Source organism: Lacerta agilis, chromosome 2 (genome assembly GCF_009819535.1).
Source record: "Lacerta agilis isolate rLacAgi1 chromosome 2, rLacAgi1.pri, whole genome shotgun sequence".
In the NCBI taxonomy this organism is placed as follows: Eukaryota; Metazoa; Chordata; class Lepidosauria; order Squamata; family Lacertidae; genus Lacerta; species Lacerta agilis.
Window position 1 is genome coordinate 54,442,915 of NC_046313.1, and position 24,426 is coordinate 54,467,340.

Here is a 24,426-nt window from a genome sequence, read left to right on the forward strand (position 1 = left end):
CAGTTGCATCTTTTGCCTGGTTGTCAACTCCACCACTTTCATCTGAACTTACATCTCTCTCCTGGCAGGAAGAGACCTCTGGATGCTCATGTAAATACTAGATCCCAGAATCCTGAACCAATACACCCTGGGTTTTCCAGTTGATTCCTTTCCAATCTCGTTGAGGTTAAACCCAGCACCCAACTCCTTCTATCCATCCCAGAGATCAGAAGAGTTTGCTTTTCTCTGACCCCCATATCATAGCTGTCAACCTTCCTTTTTCTTGCAGTGGGAAACAGCGCTGGAATAAGGGAATTTCCCGCAAAAAAGGGAAAGTTGACAGCTATGCCCCATATCCTATACCCAGTAGAGTGTCTCTGCAGTTTTAGGCATTTAGAGAATTACAAAGATCCCTGAGGTTGGCAAACATCTTAATAACCAAAATTATATTAGTTTTTTATTAAGAGCAGTTTGACGGTACCATCCCAATAGTGTTGTACCATGTGATTATTCCAAATGTGTAGGTCAGCTGTCTAAGCTATAGCAAAGATATTATTACCTAACAAGCTAATCATGGGAAGGCAAGAGTATGTTTATTATGATAAACCAGCGTATGGTAATGTGAGAAGGGAAGTCTCTTCTTTTTCTGCAATGTGCTGCATTGATCTTGGATTTCCAATAGATATGGATTATTCAGTATTACAATTAAAAGCTTTAAAAATAATAGCAGAGGAAACCTTTTTGGAGGAGCAATACCAAGCCTCTTTATGCAGCTCCCTGCCATGCCGCCATCCAGTTAGTATTACAACCAGTTAGATTGTTATGACCCATTCTGTCCAACTATTCTGTCCCATATGTTTTGTCATCGCTTGGCCACTAATTAATGGGCAGTCAAAACAAAAAATCCTTCCAGTAGTACCTTAGAGACCAACTAAGTTTGTTGGGCAGTCAGTAGAGCAGTCACCTTGACTATTTGGGCAATCAGCTCATACACTCATGTGGGACGCTAGGTGACGAAAGAATTCCATCACCTTACCTCAATGGGGTGTGGGAGACAAGAAACTGAAAGTAAGATATTTCTTTTTCTTCTCTTCCTTTTAGTTCAGAGCCAGGTTGCAGAGCCTATAAAAATGTTTCTGTTAAGAAGTAGTTTTTGGCTTTCTATGGTACTACTGTTGCTTTGGGGCAGATATTGCTGTAGATCTAACACCGCCTGCTTGTGAGTTCTTGTTCCTGTTTCCCTGCTATACCTGTACATTTATTTGTCAATAAGCAGCTTGCTATTGGGGACAAAGGAACCTGTTGCTCTCCATTTCTCATTTTTCCAGTCTTCACCAAATTTTCACATCAGCTTGTGCGGGGAACAGGATTAAGTTTTTGTTAATTTCTCCTTGAGATGCATATTTTGCAAGCAAATTCTCCCAATATATTGCATTTTTTGTATTTTTATATGTTGTTTTCGTTAATGCACACTAATGTAAACATTTCCATATACAGTGGTACCTCGACTTACGAAGTTAATCCATTCCGAAGGCGCGCTCGTAAGTCGAAATCTTCGCAAGTCGAAGCCGCCATCTCAGAATGGAAAAAAAATTCGTACGTCGAGAAAAGCACATTAAAATCTTCGTAAGTCGAGATATCGTGCCGCCGCTTTCATTTTGGAAGTGGTGGCCATTTTTTCGCTTCCGGAGGTCATTCGGAAGTTGAAAAATGCGGAAGTCGAGTCGCTTGTAAGTCGAGGTACCACTGTACTTCATTTGGTTGGAGAACAGCATCAGAAAATTTGGAGAAGTGTGAGTTCAAAAGGATAACTCTGTTTGGCTGTGTTGAGGAGTATAAGTTAAATGCAAACCAGACCAAATTTCTCTTCCATCCTTAATTACTACAATGACACCTCAAATCTACAACTCTTTTTTTCTTCCCAAAAGAAAGCTCATTCCTTACATTCTTGCCTAAATCTCATAGCTCACTAGTCAGCCATGCTGTAAATAGTTTTATTACTAACAATAGTACAGTATTGGTGGTAGTATTAGTATTAATAAAAACTAGTGTCCTCTTAGCTTCAGTTGCCCAGTAATAGTGATCGGTCGCAGGGTTAATGTTGGGACAGCAAAGTAAAAATTGCAAAGGTGTTTGCTTATTTTAAAGTGCTGTCTAAATGACTGATGAGAGTTATTCAGTAACTAGTGCTGCATTTGAATATGTATGGTATCAGAAGTTATATATTAGCCCTTGATTCCAATTTGGGAGAGGTACATGGCAGTGGTAATTCCCTGTGGGACTTGCTATGAAATACACAGAACTTTAAAAGGTGTGTGCTGGCAAGGCTTTCAAACAAGGGATTTTGGAAATGAAGTGAAGATGGGTGGAGTAAGTGCATTTCTTGTGCATAATTGATGCTTTATGTGAGCTCAGTTTCATTGTTCAGCATTTCTCCAGTCAATTACTTTAATAAAATGAGCATGTCCCAAATTCAGGTTCAGACTTAAGGTCCACAGTGCCTTGGACATTGTCAGCAGTAATCACTATCATGCTTGCTTAAATGAGTTGATTTTCTAGTGAGTAATGCATAAATACATCTTCAGTGGAGTGGGCTTATTATGCACCAAACAACCAAAAATAAGTGTGCATATTCAAAAACTGAGAATACAGAGTTAAAATAGTAGTAGCATGTAAATGAGTGCATAACTTAATTTGTGTGTGTGTGTGTGTTTTCATTATTACTTGCCCTTACACGGGTCTCCCATCCAAGCTGCGGATCAGGTCTGTGCCTGCTTAGCTTTAGCAGAATTACTATACAGTACTTGTTCCTGACAGCTAAAATAGCCTAGGCAAGTGAGTAGAGGCTTCCATCTTCTCTCAAACAAAATGAGTTGATGGCAAAAGTGTGGAGAGCGAATATTATCAGGGTATGTCAGGATAGGAAGACCAGAACTTGGAGTTTTTAAACCTTTTATAATACACGGTCCTCATTTTCGCCCACATGGCATGTTTGGGGGGCAGGTGGGGTGTGTAAAGAGAAAATCCACGAAGTCAAGAAGTTTATTTGCACCGCGCATCCTAAGCCACACCTTAGCTTAGCATGAGCTCCTCTCCAGGAGTCTGCCCTGCAGCTTTACATGGTCTCCCTACGCCAAGATTTGGCTTAGCGTGTCATCCGAACAAGGCCAATATAAATGCACAACGCTGCAGTTCTATACTCACCCTGTAGTAAGCCCCATTGAACTCAATACTTCTCAGTAGACATGTATAAGATTGACCTGTTTGTCTTGTTGATGGCCAAGTTCATAAACTGAGGAGGCAGGGGACAGTGGTTTCCAATGAAGAGAGATTCATATTTTATTGAACTGCTATATGTTGTGTCTTGCTGAGTGGAGACTTTCTCAGCTGTTTTTCTTACACCTGCTTACATGTGTGGTTATCCCCTTGAGTAGTTTTTGTTTCGTTTCGGGTGCCTTTTCGCAGCCCATTCCCCCCCCCCCACCCCTTGTATTAACTGCACTTCTTGAAAAAAAGAAGTGTTTAACAAAACTCATTAAATACAATGTTTTGTTTTTAATGTGCGCAAGAATCAAGCCTGTTTCCTTTTTAATAGCCCTTCTTCAAGGAATTTCCTTGGGAAGAAAGGGAGCTGGGGAATGGGGAACCTCCATTCAACCTTTAGGTGCTGCTGTGGCAGCATTCCAGACACAAGGGTCCACAGTAAATTAAACTCCCATGGATCCTGACAACCCTGCTACACCTACCATGGATCCTTGCACCAGGATGCTGACACAGTATAATGGAGGTTCCCAGGCAAGCTTCTCTATTGCACAGCCTTGTCATTATTTTTTTGTTTCCTTCACGAACTGGGATAAAATGGATTTTGTCCACGTGCAGTATATAATTTCTTTTTTGAGAACCGTTTCATCCATGTTTCACTTTTAATTGTTGTATACCACTGTGACACCTTGTAATGTTTGGCTGTATATATATATTCCAAATAAAAGGATAAATTAAATAACAGCTTAGCATCGTTTATATAGCATTCGTCTCAGCCTTCCTTTCAACATCCATGTAGAGTAGAACAGTTTTGCTACTCTCATAGATCGGAAGGACAGAGGCTAGCGGCTTGTCTAAGGCTAAGTGGTGGCCTTAGTGGGCATATTCACTGAAATACAATTTGAGCAGAGGACTTCTTTGCTCACATTCTTAAGCCCTTTTGCACTGTACCAGCTCCTATATAGCTACTCCAATACTGTACTTCAATATCATTATCCTGCGCCTATTATATAGCAGGCAGGCTATAAAATGTGTGTATTTAGAGCTGTCTTGACAGAAATCTTTTAGCCTGCCAACCAAGAAAAATAATATGCATTTGCATTTAAATCCTGCATCTCATTATAAGAGAAAATCTGCGTCCGCTATGCTGATGTGTGTTATTTGGTAATCCAGATTCTACCTTTAGAGTGCGAAAAATCTGTCTACTTTTCTGATAAACGCAGCTTCTAAAGTCAAGTTTGTAGTTGATCACAGGCCCAACCATAGGAACTGAACGCCTACAGTCCTAAAAATCAGTTCTTGTTAGTGTTGTTAGGGTTTTGTTTTGTGTTTTTTCAGTAATCTAATTTTAAAATCTGTTTCTTCACTAATCTAATTTTAAAATCTGTTTCCTCGCTGTACACAGAAGACATATTTTTATTTCCCTGCATGTACCTCTTTCTTTTAAAATGGGAATTAAATAAGTTTGTGACAGCGTGTGACTACATAAACAAGCACAATAGTATCTGCCAAGAGTAGTAGCAAAAGCCACTGTGCATGAGAGGGAATTTGTCTTGCCAATATTTGATGGCATACAAATATTGGTTATGGTTTTCAGAACTCAGATAGCTTGTTTACTACAGTAGTTGCTTCCCTGTGATATTGAAAGCATGGTTCCTGCTGCTTGAATTCTATAGTTTGGTTCAACCCTTAATCCTTGAGCAGGTGCCAACTATAATGACAGATTATGGCTTGTGCAAACAAGTAATTGAGAGGTGAAATTGGAGTGTCCAAAGGGAGGAAGCAGCCTGAGGTTCAGGCACAGATAAATAAACTATGGTTTGTGTTTTGCTGAGCTGGGCTGTTGAGCTTGAACCAATGAGTTGACTGGGCATGGAGGTGCTCCTGGGGTGCTCCTGCAAAATAGAATGCAGTCTCAAACATAATACAAGGGCATCCCTGCTTTGAATAAATGCCAGCCTTTGCTTAGGCCAATGATGGCCAAACTTTGCCCTCCAGCTGTTTTGGGACTACAACTCCCATCATCCCTAGCTAACAGGACCAGTGGTCAGGGATGATGACAGCTCTTTGCATCTGTTATTGCTACAAGGCATCTACAGTAGAGCCAGGGCATCATATCCCATGAGATTAACATGTGAGCCTCCAAAATAAGGTACTATGTAAGAAAATTCAAAAAGTCAAGTAGTGAGACTGGATTAATTAGGAACCTTGTCTAATCCATATAATATTGGCACTTGCTTTTCGCTGCAGGAATTCTTTATTAACATATGCATAAGTTTATGTTTTACTCTATCCTGCTGCTGTCTTGACAGTTAGGTTAAATGATGGTGAATACACTTTAGAAAGAAGAAGAATTCAAATCTCTTTTTTCCCCTAATCTGAAAAAGCATTGCATACAAGAGAGGCAGAATTCATTCAATTTCCTGTTAATTTCCTTGGTTGTCTAATTTTATGTAAATCCACAGAGCACAGGTTTTAATTCAGCCACTCTCATCAAGAGACCAGAGACAGATGCAGAATAGGGGTTGGGGTGGGGATAGGATTTACCATTTGGGGGAGGGGGGGCTTTAAAAAGAATTCAGCAGCAGGAGAAATTTTACATTTTAATTGAAAGTGTTTATTTTTCTCCACACAATAAACCTTACTTTCAACAGGAAAGAGGGGGAAGGGTATTAGATAGTGAAAGGAACTAATTCTGCGTCTCAAGAAAATGACAATTTCTTCCAGGCAGACCTATAGTATCATCTGGGATTAGTAATGGTGGCATTCTTTGTCAACATGTCATCCTTGAAAGTGAGGAACAAGGGGAGCGGCTATCATTTTCCCTGCTGCAGGGTGTCAGCAAAAGATTCATTTGACTCTTAAAGGGATTATCCCTTCTTCTGTCCCCTGGAGAGACAAGAGAGTTTATTACAGAAGCTGAGGAAAAGGGGGTTAGCACAGATTAGTATTATATTATTGGCAGGGCAATGATGTATGCTACATACAAAAAAAAATGCAATATGTCTCTACCCCTCCCTTTCTTGTTTCTGACGGAGTCCACATCACTCTGTCCTCCTAGCTGTATCATCAGAATGCAGGACGTCACATGAAAATAGTGGTTCATGTGACTCTGGATTCTGTGGCCAAGGACAGGCTGATTCTTCATCATGCCTGAACTACAAACTGGAATGTAGCAAAACTGAGAAAACTTTTAAGATTAAAGCAAACTGAGGCCCAGCCAGAGCTCAGGACATGACTGCAGTCCCTCCCGCTCCACTTAGCACTCCTAAACTCCAGCTGCCTCGCTGGGGACAGTAAGGGGGTGGTTCCAGAAGGCAGAAACACACACACACACACACACTGTGTTTTGTTGCTGATTGTCTGCAAAAGAAAAGAGAGGGAAGTTGGAATATACCACGCTTGATAAGGCACTAAGGACTCAGCTATACAGCTGCAAATGTAACATCATTTTAAGTGTGTTTTAAGTGCATTATACAAATGTGACAATAGATGGAGCTAATGGCCAATTCCATATATACTTTACAACTTTTTGTTAAAGCATTTCCCACAGCATTTTTTTATATCTATGTAGATTCAGCCTGAGAGAGATGGGAGGCAGAAGAGACACACGTATACTATTGGTGGTGGGATGGAACACATACACAGTACAAATATTTTGTTACAGATCCCTGCATGTCACATATTAGTACAGTATGTTCAACCAGTTTCCAGCTGTGTATTCACCCCATCTGATCTTAGCTTATGTAAGGGGTTGTGTCTAGTAGTCTCTTAGCATTATGCATCTTGGGAAGCTGAGCTGCCCTTAACATTAGCCACTGAAAATCGTACACACCCAAGCTTTGAAGAGAAAAAATGTTCGACTGCTATACTTTTATCATAGGCAATACTAGGTTGTCAGTGAGGTTATTCCAAAGTGTGTAGCTTAAGGGCTATGGCATAGTTCAGGAGTAGGCAACCTAAGGCCCAGGGGCTGGATGCGGCCCAATCGCCTTCTTAATCTGGCCCGCGGACAGTCTGGGAATCAGCATGTTTTTACATGAATAGAATGTGTCCTTTTATTTAAAATGCATCTCTTGGTTATTTGTGGGGCATAGGAATTCGTTCATTATTTTCTTCAAAATATAATCCGGCCCACCACATGGTCTGAGGGACAGTGGACCGGCCCATAGCTGAAAAAGGTTGCTGATCCCTGGCATAGTCTGAAGCAGACTTCTTTTGAAGCTCATTGAGTTGAATGGGAGTGCTCTTTGGCCACTCATTTCAGTTGGGGTTGTTTTTTTTTAATGGGGCTTGTGCAAGTAAGTTGTTGTGCTCATCCCATGAATCAGATGATCGCCAATTGACCCAGTTTTGTTAAATAGCTTCTATATACTTCAAGCGGAAATCTCGGAGCATGCTACCACATCAAAATATGAAAGTAATGAAAGAATAAGACCCTGGCATGAATAGGAATAGAACAACTCAGTTCACATCTTATGTAAGCAGATGTAAATGGTCATCCGCTGGAGTTAAAGATATTGTGCTCAGCAGTGAATCCAGCCGGTATGTTACATAGTTAACACTGGAGAATGAGACATGTCTGTCTTCCTCACCGGTGGTGTCTTTTAAGGACTTTAATTAACCAAAGTTTGCATTGAGTTGGTCCTTAATTCATTCAGTAGAAGCTGTAAAGGGGCAGAGAAATCTGCCACAGCGATGTGACCATTGAAAAAGTGTTTCTTATCAAGCACAAGGTCAGTAAACTATTTTTCATCTGTGCATTGCCTGCAGTGTAAAAGGTGTCGCGCGCGTCAAAACTGTGTTCTGCATAGATAGAAGTCCGTACCTGATTTGAAAGAAATGGCATGATTCATATTTTATTAATGCTTCCTATGTTTGCTCATTGTCATCTCTGATTAATCTGTTAGAAACAAAACAAGTACAAAGGAACTTACAGTGACAACAACTGAAAAAATAATCAGCCAGTGCAAGAATGAGACCTTGAAGAAGAGAGATTCTCATGGTTTCGGGGGATTTTTACATAATTAATAAAAACTTTTTTAGGTTAGGCATAATCAGTCATGAGCTTTGTAGAGAGGCTTGCAGCTGAAATGATGAAAGTGTGTGGAAACCATGATCTCCCCAAGTTCAGATGTGCAAATTCAAAATGAAATTCTTCATTTAACTTGTGAAGTTAAGAAATGGGAGTGTGGTTGCATTGTGATATCATTGCAATTTGTCATTGGAATATTTAAAACTGGTGTTTATGAATGCTGCATAGATAGCAATTTCCCGCTTATTTTTATCTAACCTATTTCCCCCTGTTTTTAATTAACCTATATCAAGGATGGGGAACTTCCAACCCTCTGGATATTGCTGTACTACAGTTCCCCATCATTCCTAATCTTCGGCCCAGCTGGGTGGCACTAATAGGCATTGGAGCCAAACAGCTTCTGGAGGACCACAGGTTTCGCAGCCCTGACCTTTATTGGTCTACATCTGTGTTCAGATTCATAGCTGTAGAATTGAGATTCTAAAATGGTCCAAGATATATCCAAATCCTGTCAACCCACTTTTCTGAAGTCCATTTCTTATGAACACAGAAACTGTTTGCAGGGTGATTTCAGAGGAATGTGGGTTAAGCTTGGTTGCACGGCAAAGTGGCCAAACAGCTGTGTTAATCCACCACAACCCAGAAGTGCTTCAGCCTACAGGTTCCATTTAATGGTCTGAAGTAGTGGCAGAGATAGGCAATTTTTCTGGCCGTGTGCCTCCCTCTATCCTCCTCCCTTCTCTACCTGCTGTAGCAAACAGAAGGGTGAGTGTCAGCAAAGAGGCCAAATGGGAAACACGTGGGAGAAGTTGTCACTTCATTGTCTTCCAGCTCTTGGTGGCCCTTTTCAAAGTACCTATGTGGCATCTCCAGGTTGTGTAACCTGGTCTCTGTGTGGAAACAGTGGTTGGTAGACTGAGAACAACCAAGTGAATAAAACACCTGCTTCAGTTCTGGTGCAAAGCTGTCAAGGAATTATAGTCCGGTTTCAGCATCTCAGACCAAGTAGTGGCAGTCAGGCATTTTGAAACACATCTTGGAGGGTAGGGAGAGAAGGCTCATAGCTTCATGATAGAGCACCTGCTTTACATGAAAAAGGGCAGGGCTGGGAATGCCCCCATCTGAAAATCTGGAGTGTATCTGCCAGTCAGCATAGACAATATTGTATGAGGGAGCTTTCTATGTTCATATATTTGTACAAGGCAAAGTGATGCCTGGAAGTCCACAGTAACCAGGTAGCATATCATAGACAGTCAGCTTCATGTAATGAACCAGGCAGTGTTTGGTGGTCCCCACTTGACCCCCTCTATTCCCCTCCTTATATTTGCAAAGGAGAAACGCAAGTCATTGATAAGCTTGCATGAGTGTCAGATTGAGAGGAACTCAAGCAATCAAGTGTGAAGCAATCAAGTTTCACCCCTTCTGATGTTGGAAGAATTGAAACCCCCATGATTCACTTCAGATATTTCACATTTCCCTTCCATACTTTCAGGGCAGTGTTTTTGTTTATAAGAAGTAGGAATTGGTGCGATTAAGGAGGCGTCAAGTCCAGTTATGAGCAAATAAATAAGATGCTAAACTCTGTTTAACGATACTGCATGATTTCCTCTTGTTCTTTTCCATTAGATGTGCAATTTTGTACAAATGAGCTGAGGTATTCAAAATATTCAGACTATCTGTTGTTCGGGGGGGAAAGAGAATCTCCCCTTTTATAGGGTTGTATCAGCATGTTAATTTTGGGAGGGTCCAGTCAATTCAGACAGCCTAACTTGAAATGTCAATAATATTTCTGAAAACTCCTTTGGAAGTTCTTTCAGAAACCTTTCTGTATCTGAATGTGATTTATTTTAAAAGGATGCTGTTTGACTGCAGTTTTAGTTGTGGGTATTTTGTACAGTATATAATTTCCAAGTTTGATCAACCCACAGAGCATCTTTAAAAACAAACCAGACATACACACAAAGGCATCTTTTTACCAAAGGATCAGGTTATAACATATGTCCTGAGAAGAAAGGCCTTATGTTGTGCATATAATGTGCCTTAACTAGCACCAAAAGTGAAGGGGATCACACACTTTAAAACAAAGTACAATTTGATTACATGGAAAAGAACTTTTATTATGATCATCTCAGCCCTTTGGCACAATGTGGGGAAATTGTAATGATGCACTATTCCAACACAGGCCTTCCCCACCCCCCTCATTAATGTTCTTCTTTTGTTGAAGGGTACAGTGGTGGAGCATTTGTTAACAACCAAATATCAGCTGGAGAGTGCATGGGCTTTCTGCATGGCTAAAATACTGGTCAGAGTGAGGTTGGGGTTTTTTCCCCTTCTAAACATAACTGGGAAATGACATGAGGCATCACATGACTTCTTTGCCCCAGCAGAAATTTAGTGTCTTCACTTCTCATCTCCTTCAACTGTTGGGGCAACACAAATAGCCTCTGATGAACCTTTTGACCTTTATTTTTCCACATCCAAACTATTTTTTCCTCTTCTGAAGCACCCGCAACTTCCTCTCAAAAGAGAAATGCTTGCAAAGCAAACAAGAAAGAAAATGCTTAGTTCTTCCATAATTAAAAACCTCCTTTAAAAAAAAATAAATCAGAAACTTACTGCTAACTACCATTTGCATAAAGAGTATAATGTCTACAAATTTAGAATTTCTGCATTTACTCACAGTTATTTGAATCCATTATGTCACTTAATGATACATAAAAATGGATTATTAGGGCATAAACAATTACATCAATAAAGCAAGAATGGATTCTGCACTAATAGGTATCTCTGGAATATGGCTATGAAAAATATGACAATTCTTCCCATTACTTGGTGTTTTTTGCCTTGATTTTTTTAAAACTTTTTTTGTAGCACAACCCTATCTATACATGTTTACTCTAAATCTCACTTGGTGGGGCTTGTTCCCAGCTTAGTGTGCCTATGATTGCATCCTTAAAGATTAAAATGCACTCATCTGTTTATCAAGGAGCTATAACCCAACTTGGCATCCTTCTCTGCTGGTTTCAGACTCACACCCCAACACTCCAGTTGCGCAGAGCTGTGATATTTGTGAAGAGCACCTTATGTCATTGTCACTATAGTGACATCTTACGGAATGGACTGCTGCCCAGTGCTCAGAGCACATGATTTGCACACCTAAAGGTCCCAGGTTCAGTTTCCAGCATCTCCCAACAGGGCTGTGGAATTGCCACTGTCAATCATTGTAGGAAACTAGATGGGCCAAGAGCTGCTTCCTGTCTCCCTATGCAACTTCTGTTAGACTACTGTTTCGTCTGTTGACTGCAGAAGTCTCTCTCGTGATTTTGCACTGCAGTACTTAAAGCATGCAATGCACCCATGCATTAACAAAACGCCACCAGTTCATTCTGCTGTCTAACCCTTCTGGACACACTGGCCCTCCTTTCTTTATTGTGATAAAAACTTTGCATGTTATGATGACTGCGGCCTGCCTCCACTTCATAAGCTGAATGAGGCTAGTAGTGCATTTTGTCTAAGTGCAGCCTTTACATGCCAAATCGTTACTTATTTGCTGACCCAGCAAGTCACAGGCTCAACCTATACGTAAGTTTCGGGTTCAGTTGCGTATAACTGTTCTTATCGGGCTAATCATGTACCCAGTGTCAGAGGAAAGCTTACGTATTCTGCTATAATGTGGTCAGACACAAATAGCATCAAAGATACTTCTCCTGAATTCAGATCTCATGGCAAGGACAGTGTGGGAAGGAACCAGCAATAATAAAACCCCAAGCGTAGGTGGTATTAACTTTCCCTTATTTCCTTTTTGTTATGGCAGTGGGCTGAAGCAATCTTGTCTACAGCAAAAGTGAGAAAACAGAAACAGTCCACCGAACTCTGAAATGACTAGATGTTGATCACATCCTGATAGCGGGTTCAAAGGAGTTACTGACATTGCTCTTGCCATATTCTGTGACATGTACAGAAAGCAACATTTTAAAAGCTGATGTGAAAAGTTCTAAGCCCATTTTGGAGGATGAACTTTCTCTCTTTGTGCAATTTGCAGTAGCCTTTGGTGAGCAGCTGTAGTTCGACAGTTTAAGGCAGGCATAGGCAAACTCTGCCCTCCATATGTTTTGGGACTACAATTCCCATCATCCCTGACCACTGGTCCTGTTAGCTAGGGATGATTGGAGTTGTAGTCCCAAAACATCTGGAGGGCAGAGTTTGCCTATGCCTGGTTTAAGTGCAGGTGGCTGAAACCGTGAGCTGGAGATGCATTGCATATCCCAGCCCTGTCCATGGTTCCTTTTGGATGCGGGCCACTGTCTTTCAGCCCCAGTATGAAACTTCTAGCAGAGTTCACTAGTAGAATTCTGTCAACCTTAAGTTTCAGCTGTGAAATTTAGTGACAGGATAAGTGCAATAATGAAAGGTGGTTGCCATTAAAATCCCTGCAGATTCCACAACACTTCCAAAGTTCTATTTTTTAAACTGCAAATTCTCAAGTTAGGGCTCAAGAAGGCTGTAAATAGATGCCTTACTAAAGTGTTAGGGTGGCTCTTTCTCCTTCCCTCCCTTGCCTACTATTATTTGATCCATAGCTCTTTTTGTTCCTGAACTTTCCTAGCTGTCTCCAGAATCCAGTGGCTTCCAGCAAACCTACCCAAAAGTGCTCACATTGTCAACATTACAGTGCCACAGAGTTAGCGCTCCTCTCTCTTTTGTGTAGAATACTTTCCCTTCTTGTATAAGCTGACAGACTCAGCCACTCTTCTTTTTGTTTTTAATAGCTCTTTTGGGGGCTAGCAAACTGGGAAAGTTTTGGGGGTGAAATGACTAATCTAGCATACCACCAGTTGATACACTTGCCTGAGTGCAAGAACCACAATGGTAATTTGCTCAGCAGCAGCGGCAAAGTTGTGTACAATGTTTGGTTGGGAATAGTGCACAGCGAGTCATATCAAAACTTAGTGGGGTGTTTCCGCAGTGGCCTCACCAGTGGCCAAATATTGCTACTAGGAGCTTGCTGAGGGCTTGGATGCCCTGGACCACAAGAGAAATGGGGCCATGAACATTGCAGTGTCAAAAACAATGTAGCCCAACCAGCTTCTCTAGCAGGAACACTGATGTCTGCTAACTAAGCCACCCTTCTGGGTTCCTTTTCTGTCATTATCTTGGTATATGAACACAGGCATCCACTTTAAGCCCCTTCTCCCATGTATCTGCATCAGAGGAGTAGATAATATTTAGCTTTTCAAGGTGAAAGAAACTCTATGCAGCTGGCATTGGTAAAATATATGCTTGCAGAAATGGAACTGGTATTGCTCACTTGTTGGCCACATTCACACAAAGCCAGATTTTGACTTCTGCTGCTTCAAGATAGCTACTCTTTCTCTGCATTAAAAGGCCTGGTTGTGGAAGGCCTTTGCCTTGCTTATGTTTATAAAAGATGTTTTATTCTTTCCTTAAATTGTTTTTTAAATGAGTTGGGGAAGCAAATAAGCTGTCCAGTCCCTCCCAAAATATTTACTCAGTTGTCTTTGCCTACTTGGACAGTTTTGATAATATCTTTGCCCAGTTTTATCAAGACATGGAACAGCATGCTCTGGCAAACCTTGGGGGGAAAGTTTAGGAGACAGGTCAACTTGGGGTCAGTTCTGATGTTTCTCCTTTAGTGACAGAGAACACATGAGCAAGGGATGGTTACAAGTAGATATATTACATTACTCATATATAAGAATAGTTCCAGTTACAGGTAGGTAGCCGTGTTGGTCTGCCATAGTCAAAACAAAATAAAAAATTCCTTCCAGTACCACACCTATCAGCTGATCACCCATTCCCACCACCCTTCTGAGTAATACCCCTCCCCACTCCCTCACTATATTTAAGGGTCTGGTGACTTCCGTTTCAGTGTATCTGAAGAAGTGTGCATGCACACGAAAGTTCATACCAAGAACAAACTTAGTTGGTCTCTAAGGTGCTACTGGAAGGAATTTTTTATTTTATTTTGTTTTTATATATAAGAATGTTCGTCCTAGTCTAACTTCACTTTGAAATATGGATGAACATCACCTGTGCTAATTAAATTTGTATTAGCTTTGCCATCTCCAAAGAATTATTGCCTCATCAAATGCAAGGTACAAACTCAAGAAGGATGCCCTCAGTGTAGGTGTTGTCTGTGGTCACTAGCTGTTTTCTGCTTTCTTTAGGCTGATAAGAGATAGTCACAGTGACCTCAACATTTGTTTACATCTCTTTTCTCATACTACATCCACGGTGTTACAGAATATGAATCACAATTGCAAAAAACAAAAATAACAGAGTTTATTCCATTTCTGAAAGCAATATGAACTAAGCCACAGGTTGCAAATATTGTACAGTCAGTGGTCCCAAGCTGGGCTGGCCCTGCTATTTGGTCGAGTGAGGAGCTGCCTCAGGTGGTAGATGCCAGGGTATGTGTGTGTGGAGTGATGGCAAGATGTTTGAGGAAAAAGTTGTGTGTACCAAGTTATGTCTTTTGCCCTCAAGTGCGGTGGAGGATGTCCTAGTCACCTGTGTTCAACTGCCAGCCCAGTCAGTTCTGTGTATGAAAAGAAATTGCCACAGATAACAACATGTCTTGGGCTGGCCCTCCTATTTAAGGATGCTTCCAAAAGGCAAAACTAAGGGGCATTTCTCAGTTATTGGCATCTGTGTGTCCTCTGTCGGTTGCGGAGGGAAGACTGCGGCTGCTGCACTCTTTCCTTGGTCCTGTAGTTGCTGCCCTACCTACAGGTAAGGGATGGTTTGACACAGCATTATGCCCAAACTTGGACTTATGATAGATCTCATTCCAGGCGAGCCACAAGCTGTAACCATGGTTTGTTCTTCGCTTACCACTCTTGGTTTGTCTGGGAAAGATGAACCATGAACCTGGTTTTGGCTGTGACCTTAAACCAATCTACAGCTTAGCTCTGGGTAGTGCAGTAGCAGCAGGACCAAACCCACAGGTTTACTCATTCACACTAAGTTTTGACAACATTATGCGTGAACTGAGTCTATATATAGCCATACGTGGACCGAGTGGACCAAGTGTCCACTTTTGGATCCATCCAGTGTTAAATTGTGAAGAAGCGAGGTACTTTAGCAAACTGTCATTATTTTCTGGATCTCATAATGCTGCCCAATATAAAACCAGCATGTACTATGAGCAAGGCATAATAGTGTATGGTCTTAAATATGGGGGTGATGATGACCATCCCTTGGCTTAAACCTTTTGCAAATGCAGCATTTTTTCCTCCTGTGCACATTTCTGCTCTACGGTATATGTGTTGCTTGTGCACTTTTCTTTAGAAAACTGGCTTTCTTGAGAACCTGAGTACAAAATCTACAAAACACAAGAGACATTTCTCAGACTTGCAGGTGGCTTTTCCAGCACAAGCACACACCCCTTTTGCAGACCCAGCTAAGGTACGAGGTTCACCACAGAAGTCAAAAGCCTCTTTACTGTTATGTCATTTGAACTCTGTGGTTAGAATGGGTGTATTTTTGATTGACTAGGGTAGTACCTGCTTATCTCTGTAAAAAGAAAAGAAAGGCCTTATGTATCTGGTAAATAACAGAAATGAAATTGCAGGTGTGTGTCCACAAGAACTTTGGGAGTGTGCCAACTACTTAATTTAGCAGTTAACTTCTTATGGGCTGCCTGAAAGATCTGAGTGCCAAGTCTTAAATTGCTGAAGTCCACAAGAAAACTTTATTTGGGCCGTATCCACAGAGAATTAAGGAATCGAAGAGACTAAGAGAAGAGCCTGTCAGAGACTCACTGTTGAGGCAGTCTTGTAGAGAATGAGAGGGTTGGGTGTATTTACTTTTACTTACATAAACATTTCAAATTTTGCATTTTAGTGATAACATACTTTTTATTAAGAATCTCCTCGACCTTGTTATACCAACCGCTCAATATTCTCAGTGTGGAGGTTACGTTAAGTAATATGTTTGAACATTGAATGTGTAAGTTTATGTCTTGAGTCAATGAATAAAACAAACACCATTAGATGTACTGCTGGATAAATGTTTAATGGTCCTTGTATTTGTATTTGTTTTAAAAACTAATGAAGATTGGGGGGGTTTTAAAATAAGAAAGGAATCTCTTCAATCTAAGCTTTTTTAAAAAAAAAAACAACCCAACACAAATAAATCTGCAAACCTTCAGAGAGGTATATTGATGTTAGTCTTTTTGCAGCAAACCAGCAAAGAATCTTGGGGCACCTTAAATCCTTTAAAAAAAAGTGATGGCAAGGCTTTGGAATAAAATTTCTGCAATTTAATGAAAATCCTGTACTGAATAGTTTCACAATTAATTTGATTATGAATTAACCACATGCCATTAAAAAAAGGTTTTGATAGGGTTATCTTTTCAAATGGAAGGTTGTGTTTGTTCTAAAAGAATAACCCATCAGGATTGGTCAAGCAGAGTACTCATGCACTCTAAAGCTGTTGGCTGGTGGCCCTGACCAACTGTGCATTTATTAACATTTCCAAAGACCTATCTTTATGGCCTTACTTATATGACCTTACCACCACTCTTCTGTGATTGAATGCTCCAGCTAGATGTGCCACTTCAGACTATCTGTGCTGACATGGCCATTAGCTGAGAAGTAAAGCACCAGCATAGAAGAACTTACATATGGATGATTACCCATTTATATATTACGTTTATGCCAATACATGCATGTTTGGCAGACTGTTGGCAGGGCTGGCCTAAGATGTTTTGCAGAACTGCAGGTGGTACCCCAAGTTAAATTTCAAGCTATTTTGGTACTTGAGGCAGAAAATCTACAATTACCTTCCCCCTCCTTGGCAGTAAAAATCTAACAATCTTATAAATAAAAAAATATTGACACCCAAAAGCATTTGGAATTGCTAGAGCAGGCATAGAAGGTGGTGTTGCATTATTCAATTCAATTCAACACCTTTATTGGCATATATAAGACAATAGAATCATAAAAAGGCCATCCATATGCATTATATTTATATTACATACAGTAAAAAGGGGATCCTCCTCAGCCTATTATGTAGACCAAACTACCCCTGATTTAACTTCAAAGATCCTGGTCAGAAATTGTACCAAAGCTCTAGTGAGTGTTGGGGAGTCATCTCTCAAAAGGAACTGCACCTTGAGTTGTTTGTTAGGTGGGGCCTCAAGCCATAGAGAGGACGTTATAAAATCAGCACGGAGGATGTTAAAAAGAGGACAGTCCAGAATTATGTGGTCTAGAGAATCAGGTACATTCTGGCCACAGGTGCAGAGTCTATTCTGGTAAGGAATGCCTCTGAGCCTTCCAGACAACACGGAGGATGGAAAGACATTCAAACGGGCCAACATAAATACTCTACGGTGTAAAGGGGTCACTAAATTATAAAAATAATTGGGCATCGTTCCATGATGGGGTTGCAACCCTAAATGAGCAGGGGAGCATACCGGGGGTTGGAAGGGATGAAGTTTTTGAAATTCATTATCTAACAGCCTCTGCTTAATTAGTGCAAAAATGCGAGATTCATCAAATGGCAGGAGGGAATCCACTGTAAAACCTATTTGCCGGAGTTTAAGAGTGATGCCAGAAAACCAAGTAAAATTGTGTTTATCTTTTAATAAAAAAGTAAGTAAATCTTCTGGCTCTGTACTGAAGTGAATTTTCAGCCAGTATTTAAAGGTAATAATCCAACCCCTTGTTTCTAGAAGATGCTGTCCCAGCTCTGCACATATAGCCAGATAGGGAACACGTTTTGGAAGTCCTAGAATTTGCTGTAGGAAAGCTGCCTGGACACCTTCAACTCTATTGTTGTAGTTGAATATCCATAGGGGGATCCCATAGAGGAGTTGAGAGGCGGTTTTTGCTTTAAAGGCTTTGACTGCTGCTGGCACAAATTGGTTGCCACCAGTGAAATAGAAACGTTTAATTTGTGCCGCTGAGCATTTAGCTAAGTTGATTATTCTATTTCGGTGGGTTACCCATTTTAAGTTGTAATGAAAAGAGATTCCTAGGTATTTAAAGTTCTTCACTTGTTCAATTTTTTGTTTTCCCATGTGCCAGTTAGAAGGGTGCCAGCTTTTAGAGAATACCAGTATCTTTGATTTGGAATAATTAATTGTTAGATGATTCGCTTGGCAGTAGTTAAAGAATGCTCTTAGGTATCTTTGCGGCCCGACTTTGGTATAGGAGAGAATGGCGGTATCATCCACATATAGTAGGGTGGGGATTGCTTTGGAGCCTAGCCGGGGGGGGGGGGGTAGCCATTTACCGCAAGTAGTTGTTGGTTCATGTCATTTAAGAATAGATTAAATAAATGCGGGGCAAGGAAACAGCCTTGTTTTACCCCTTTGGTGGTTATGAGACTGGGTGTTAAATGGCCAGCGGTTGAAAATTTCACCTGACACACGGTATTAGTGTGCAACTTTTTAATCAAAAAGAGTAGGCAAGGTTCTATCCCAGTGGCTTTTAATTTGTCCCATAACAGCCCTCTGGGAATTGAGTCAAAGGCACATTTTAGATCGATAAATGCCACATATAACTTCCCCCTATCAGATTTCATATATTTGTCTGCTAGGGATGTCAATAATAAACAATGGTCTAGAGTTGATTTCTGTTTTGTAAAGCCAATCTGTTCTGAGCCAATAATTTTGTTCTTTTTAATCCAGTCCAATAAGTAACGCTCTAGGTGTTTTGAATAAAGTTTACTTATAGTGGAAAGTAGGCTAATAGGATGGAAGTTAGATGGCTGCTCTGGGTCGCCTTTTTATATACTGGTATTATTATAGAAGTTAGCCATGAGTTAGGTATTATTCCTTTTTGGTCTATAAGCGTAAACAGATTGGCAAGTGGTCCCAAAGAATAAAAAAATAATCATGTGAAGCTTATTTTTTAAGCATGGTCATTTTCTATTGCGTGTTGCATTAACCAGCTCTTAAAGGTAAAGGGACTCCTGACCGTTAGTTAGGTCCAGTTGCAGACGACTCTGGGGTTGCGGTGCTCATCTCGCTCTATAGGCTGAGGGAGCTGGCGTTTGTCCGCAGACAGCTTCCGGGTCATGTGGCCAGCATGACTACGCTGCTTCTGGTGAACCAGAGCAGCACACGGAAACGCCGTTTACCTTCCCGCCAGAGCTGTACCTATTTATCTACTTGCACTGCATGCTTTTGAACTGCTAGGTTGGCAGGAGCAGGGACTGAGCAACGGGAGCTCACCACGTCGCGGGGATTCGAAACGCCGACCTTCTGACGCCGACCTTCTGATCGGCAAGCCCTAGGCTCTGTGGTTTAGACCACAGCGCCACCCGCATCCCTCAGTAAGTAAATGCATTCACAGTTGGAATCAGAGCTGGCCCAACCAAGGAGGCAAACTAGGCAATCATCAGGGGTGATTCAATTTCAGAGCTGCCTGTCTTGGTTCTATAACGCATTGGGGAGAGAAGCCACTGCTTACACTTATGGAGGAGAGGTGCACAAAGGCATCTCTGGCTGGTCGATACTCCTTTCTGTCCAGGAGGAGACAGTAGGAAGCCTTCTGATGTCCATTAGCTGTTTGTGGCATAGAAAAAAGTGGTAAGGGGAAGGAAAAAAAGCAATGGGCATAAATAACCAAATAAGCTCATAGTATCACAGCTAGCTCATCATGTCATGTGTTGATGTGCTGTTTGGAATATAAAGAGTTTTCTTAGGAAAGCAGGGGGGAAAGACAACCTTGGGCTAGCCCTGGCTGAGATGTTAAGCTCGATTCACTACAATAAGATTAACTACTAGTGCTCTAATTTTATAGGGCTAGTATGTTTGAGAGTACAGTATGAGCAGTTATAATATCAAGTGGGAGACCTCGTTTCTCACTTCAGGAACATTGTGCTCACATTCCTAGCTTAGGGGATGCTTTCTCCTTGGTTGCAGTTCAGTGAGCATTTAGCCACTTAATTCCCACTGATGTTTAATTTGCCTAACCACCTCCTGGCCTGCTGCCTCTGGGGGGTGCATCTAGACAGGGGTCTACTATGAGTCACTGTAAATGGGTCATTGGCAACAGATAGTTTTTTTAAAAAACTTACTAGATTTTGCATGTAAATGGTAAATCCCAATTGAACTTGGCGGGGGTAGGGGTTAGGGCTGGCATTTTTGAACTCCGGGGGGGGGGGATCACGCGTGAGCATCCATTCCCAGAAAAAGCCACCCATCTGGAGGCACCCTGGGTACAACGGGGAGAGTTGTGCTGGCTGCTAGTTCCCAGTGTCGGCTCCAGAAGGCAAAAGACCTGAGAGTGCTTGGTATTCTCAAGCCAGCAGTGGCAGAAACTCAGCAGTTGCCAAAGTGCTGTTTTACTTTGCTGGTTAGGGAGCTTCATAGATCAAGCTTTTATGAGTAAAACAAGCAAATGTGGGGTTGCATTGGCTGCACACGCGGCTGCAGTAGCATGTCGGGACTTCAGGGGAACTTTGTGCTTTGAACCTGAACCTGAGAGGCACAGAAGTGAATGCAAGGAGTGCAAATCGTTGGCTATGTGAATAGCAGCAGCAGCGTAAAGCCTCTCTAAGCTGACCAAGATGCTCAGAGTTCGGCCTTCTCAACTTTAGACTTCAGAAGCAAGGCTCAGGACTCCAGGTCTCAATTTGGATATGGCTGCACACAATCCAAACGGGACTCTGATAGGTAGCCTCTTTATTCCATCCATTTCACAGAAGTAAAACAGTCCCCTAAATGTCATTCTTTAAAAAAAAAAAAAAACAGGAGGGGCAGCGATGTGAAAACTGAGGTTTAGGGGATTGCCTGCCTTTGTCTGTTTTTGTTGTGGGGAGGTCGTCTCAGCATCACCAGTTATTCTTCTGTGAAATTGGCATTTGGTGGTTCCCACAATAGTTCCTATGGCAGGGCACGATCCCTGCCATAATACAAATGTGTGACTTTACTCTGTGGCTTCGCTTACTTTCTTCAGTTGTGTTCTATACATGCGTGTATTACATTTAAAAAAAAAATGTTTAACCATAAAGCCGCGTAGAGGTTTAATTTACAGTTAGGCAGGGTACAGATTTGGTTTGATAAATAAAATGTAGGTCTGAGAATACGGCTATTTCCTGTCTTTTCCCCCCCTTCTGTTGTGGCACAGTTGCATTGTGTTACCACCTGCTGTGGCCTGATAATCATGTATGATTAGGTGGCGGTAAATGCAGTGGTTGCATACCTTAGAATGAACAGAGCATTTTCCATGGGCTCTAACTCCTGACCCCTGGCAACTCTAGTGATGGTGGGACATGTGTATTTCGGCAGCATGTGCACAGCTGATGTCTTCCTCTGGAGCATTTCTCTATCCCACTCCAGTTCACTGGCTGATGTTTGCAAAGGGCATCAGAAAACTAAATGCAATGATGTCCCACTGCATATTTCTTTTTTATGAAATTGGAGATACTCTGGGAGAAATGCAGATTCAGATAGCAGTTTCGTACTCTCCATAACATATAGTTAGGTCCTCAGAAGCAGGAGTTATTAGCACCAACTTCTTGCTATCATGTGTACAGTCCACAAAACGTATGTGTGACATTATCAATCACAGCTTCATTCCTTTCCGGAAGTGTTTTTTCCATGTAGAACATGTGTGATGCTCCACTTTTAGCACTGAATGAGATCCCTGCCTCTACTGATCACACTTTTATTTTTCCTCATGAAATTATTTTCTGAGTTTTTTCTCTGTTTCTGAGTGACAAATTTGATTTTTCCAGTTCTGGTGAAGTCAGTGTCAATTTAAAGGCAACTGTGGGCGAAACCGGGCAAGTATGAAATGGCAGAAATGCTTGAGGCAGTCAGGAAAGAAGCAAAACTGCTTCTTCACATGCTGCTTTTAAAACAAGCTCCTCTGTGTTTGCTCTGTCAGAAAAGGTTGACGGTTTATGGTCTAGTCTTCTCTTCCAATTCTTGCTTTTAAATAATAATAATTTAAAGCTACTATATCATGTCGTCCTCCTTTTGGAAGGTGAAAGGTAGAAGCTGAATGTTGTGTACTTGTTTGACACATTCCTTATGAATGAGCTGAAATTCCCAGAGTGAAGGCCTGTATGTTGCGTTTACGGACCCTAAGACTGAAGAATAATTTCTTAACGTGAAGTAGCTTCACATAAAAGCACTGATGGATACTCCCCATTCAAAAGTAATTCTTCTAAGTGGGTCCTCTAAAACTGAGACTCATCAGATGTGGCCCACAAAGCATGGGTTTGAGAGGTTGTGCATGTGTGCTTGCCACACTCTGGTGTTCTATACACCATGCAGTAGTGCCATGGGAGCTCCTTTTCCATGGGCTCACCCCACAGTCTGCTGCAATGTTTAAAGGCCTGCAACAACATGGGTCTTTCCATGGTGCCATCACTCTACAGAGAGTTCTATGGGAAAGACCATTCAGTGACTTCAGCAACATGCCTGCAAGCTTTTAAAGCAGGGATGGAGACATCCCACCCCCCAGAAGTTGCTTAACTACAGTGCCTGTTAACAGTTATCAGTCACGCTGACTAAAGGTGATGGGAGTCCAACAGTATCTGAGTACTCACTGGTTCCCCATCCCTGCTTTAAGGATTGCAGTAATTGTGAGACGAGAGTTTCCCAAGAAGCTGTCAAGACGCACCTGAAAGCCTGTAGTTCTTTGACTGTATGGTGATCTTCACCATGCATGCAAGCCTGCTTGCCTGCTTCCATGAGCTCTGTAAAAGTAAAACATATCACTCTAAAGGTGGTACGTTATGTTAGTTTAGATATACTGATGGAGATAAGCACTTCATCTGGGAAGACCATGTCACAGAAACAATCTCTAGACTTTGGCCAGTGCTTCACACAAGAGCACAGCACATTTAGACAATTAGAGTGGCATGATAAATGGGCCTGTGAATGCTCCCCTTTGATGGACCTGTTTCCCATTCATTATCATTCCAACCATCTTGCTAACAAAAGCAGAGCCAGACATGGATTCAGAACTTGCAGCCGTACCCAGGCTGGAGTGTTTGCTTTCACATGTTTTTCTCTGAGGCTTCTGTCCTGTCTGTTGAACAGCCCCTGTGTTGCTTCTGACATAGACAGCTACTTTAAAACTTACTTAGCCAACGGTAAGGTTCATTTTAGGATGCCTCCATCTCTCTGTCACCCCACCCTCATGAACTGTGAAACTAAAAAGGCTAAAATTACTCAAGCCCCTCTCTCCTCTGACTTGTATTTTTCAGTCCAACAAGGTTCCTGTAGTGCAGCCGTCCCATGGCGTCCATCCACTCACCCCACTCATCCCATACAGCAATGAACATTTCAGCCATGGCTCCCATTCGCCACACCTGCCAGCTGACATCAACCAGAAACAAGGTAACCATGATGCTATCAGCTTCCTCTATTTACTTTGCAGGGAGTGGGGGAGAGGAGGGGAGGCATCTGAAAATAATTTTAGAAAACCTATGGGGTTTTTTGTTTTGTTTTTTTAAAAAAGGTAGGCGGATAATGATAATAGGATTGTAAACTCACTAAACTTTACCCATATCGATGAAAGTCAGATTGCTTACTGCAAATATTCACTATTGAACTGTATTTCACAGCCATCCTCATCCATTTTACACATCACTTCTGAAGGTCTAAAAGCTATTCTCAAGCACATGTATTAGAGAACCAAAGCTGCTGGCATATGTATTTCTACTTTTAGGAGCAGCATTCAGGGGCCCTTGTGAGCAAAGAAGCAGCAGGAGGAGGGGTGCTTAACCCTTCCCTACCGGCCACTTGACTCTCAAAAATTGTTCCAGTTTGCTGCTTCTGCCCTCCTCCCTGGGATTAAAAATAAAATACTTCTTAAAAAGGCAAATGTGCTTTGATCTTGGTGGGTGATTGGATTGCTAGATGATTTGGAATGGAGACATTGCAGGAAAGGGAAAGGGGTCAAGCACTTCCTCCCAGAAGAACACTTCCCTAGACATCAAGGCAGCCATGTGAGGTTGCTAATTAGTAAAATAAAATAAAACCTGAAAACATGTAGGATCCTAATCATGGGCCTCCTGCTTCTCATCTAAGTTTGGCCCTGAGTGATTAATGTGGATTCAAGAGCAAGTTGTGGTCTTGGTCACACACTCTTTTCTCACATTTAGTGGTGTTTTCTTTCACAACCCCCATCACAGTGTCAGAGTGTGCCTAATCTGAC

General features: G+C 41.6%; 1 protein-coding gene across 10 annotated transcripts in view; it reads left to right on the plus strand.

Annotated features, from left to right (window-relative positions):
* Positions 1-24,426, plus strand: part of TCF7 (transcription factor 7) — a 116,051-nt gene that overhangs the window by 57,362 nt on the left and 34,263 nt on the right. For all 10 annotated transcript variants that reach the window (XM_033140087.1, XM_033140089.1, XM_033140092.1 and 7 more), the window contains exon 4: positions 23,474-23,606. In XM_033140087.1, the coding sequence (XP_032995978.1) occupies positions 23,474-23,606 (133 nt within the window). The remainder of the gene's footprint in view (positions 1-23,473; positions 23,607-24,426) is intronic.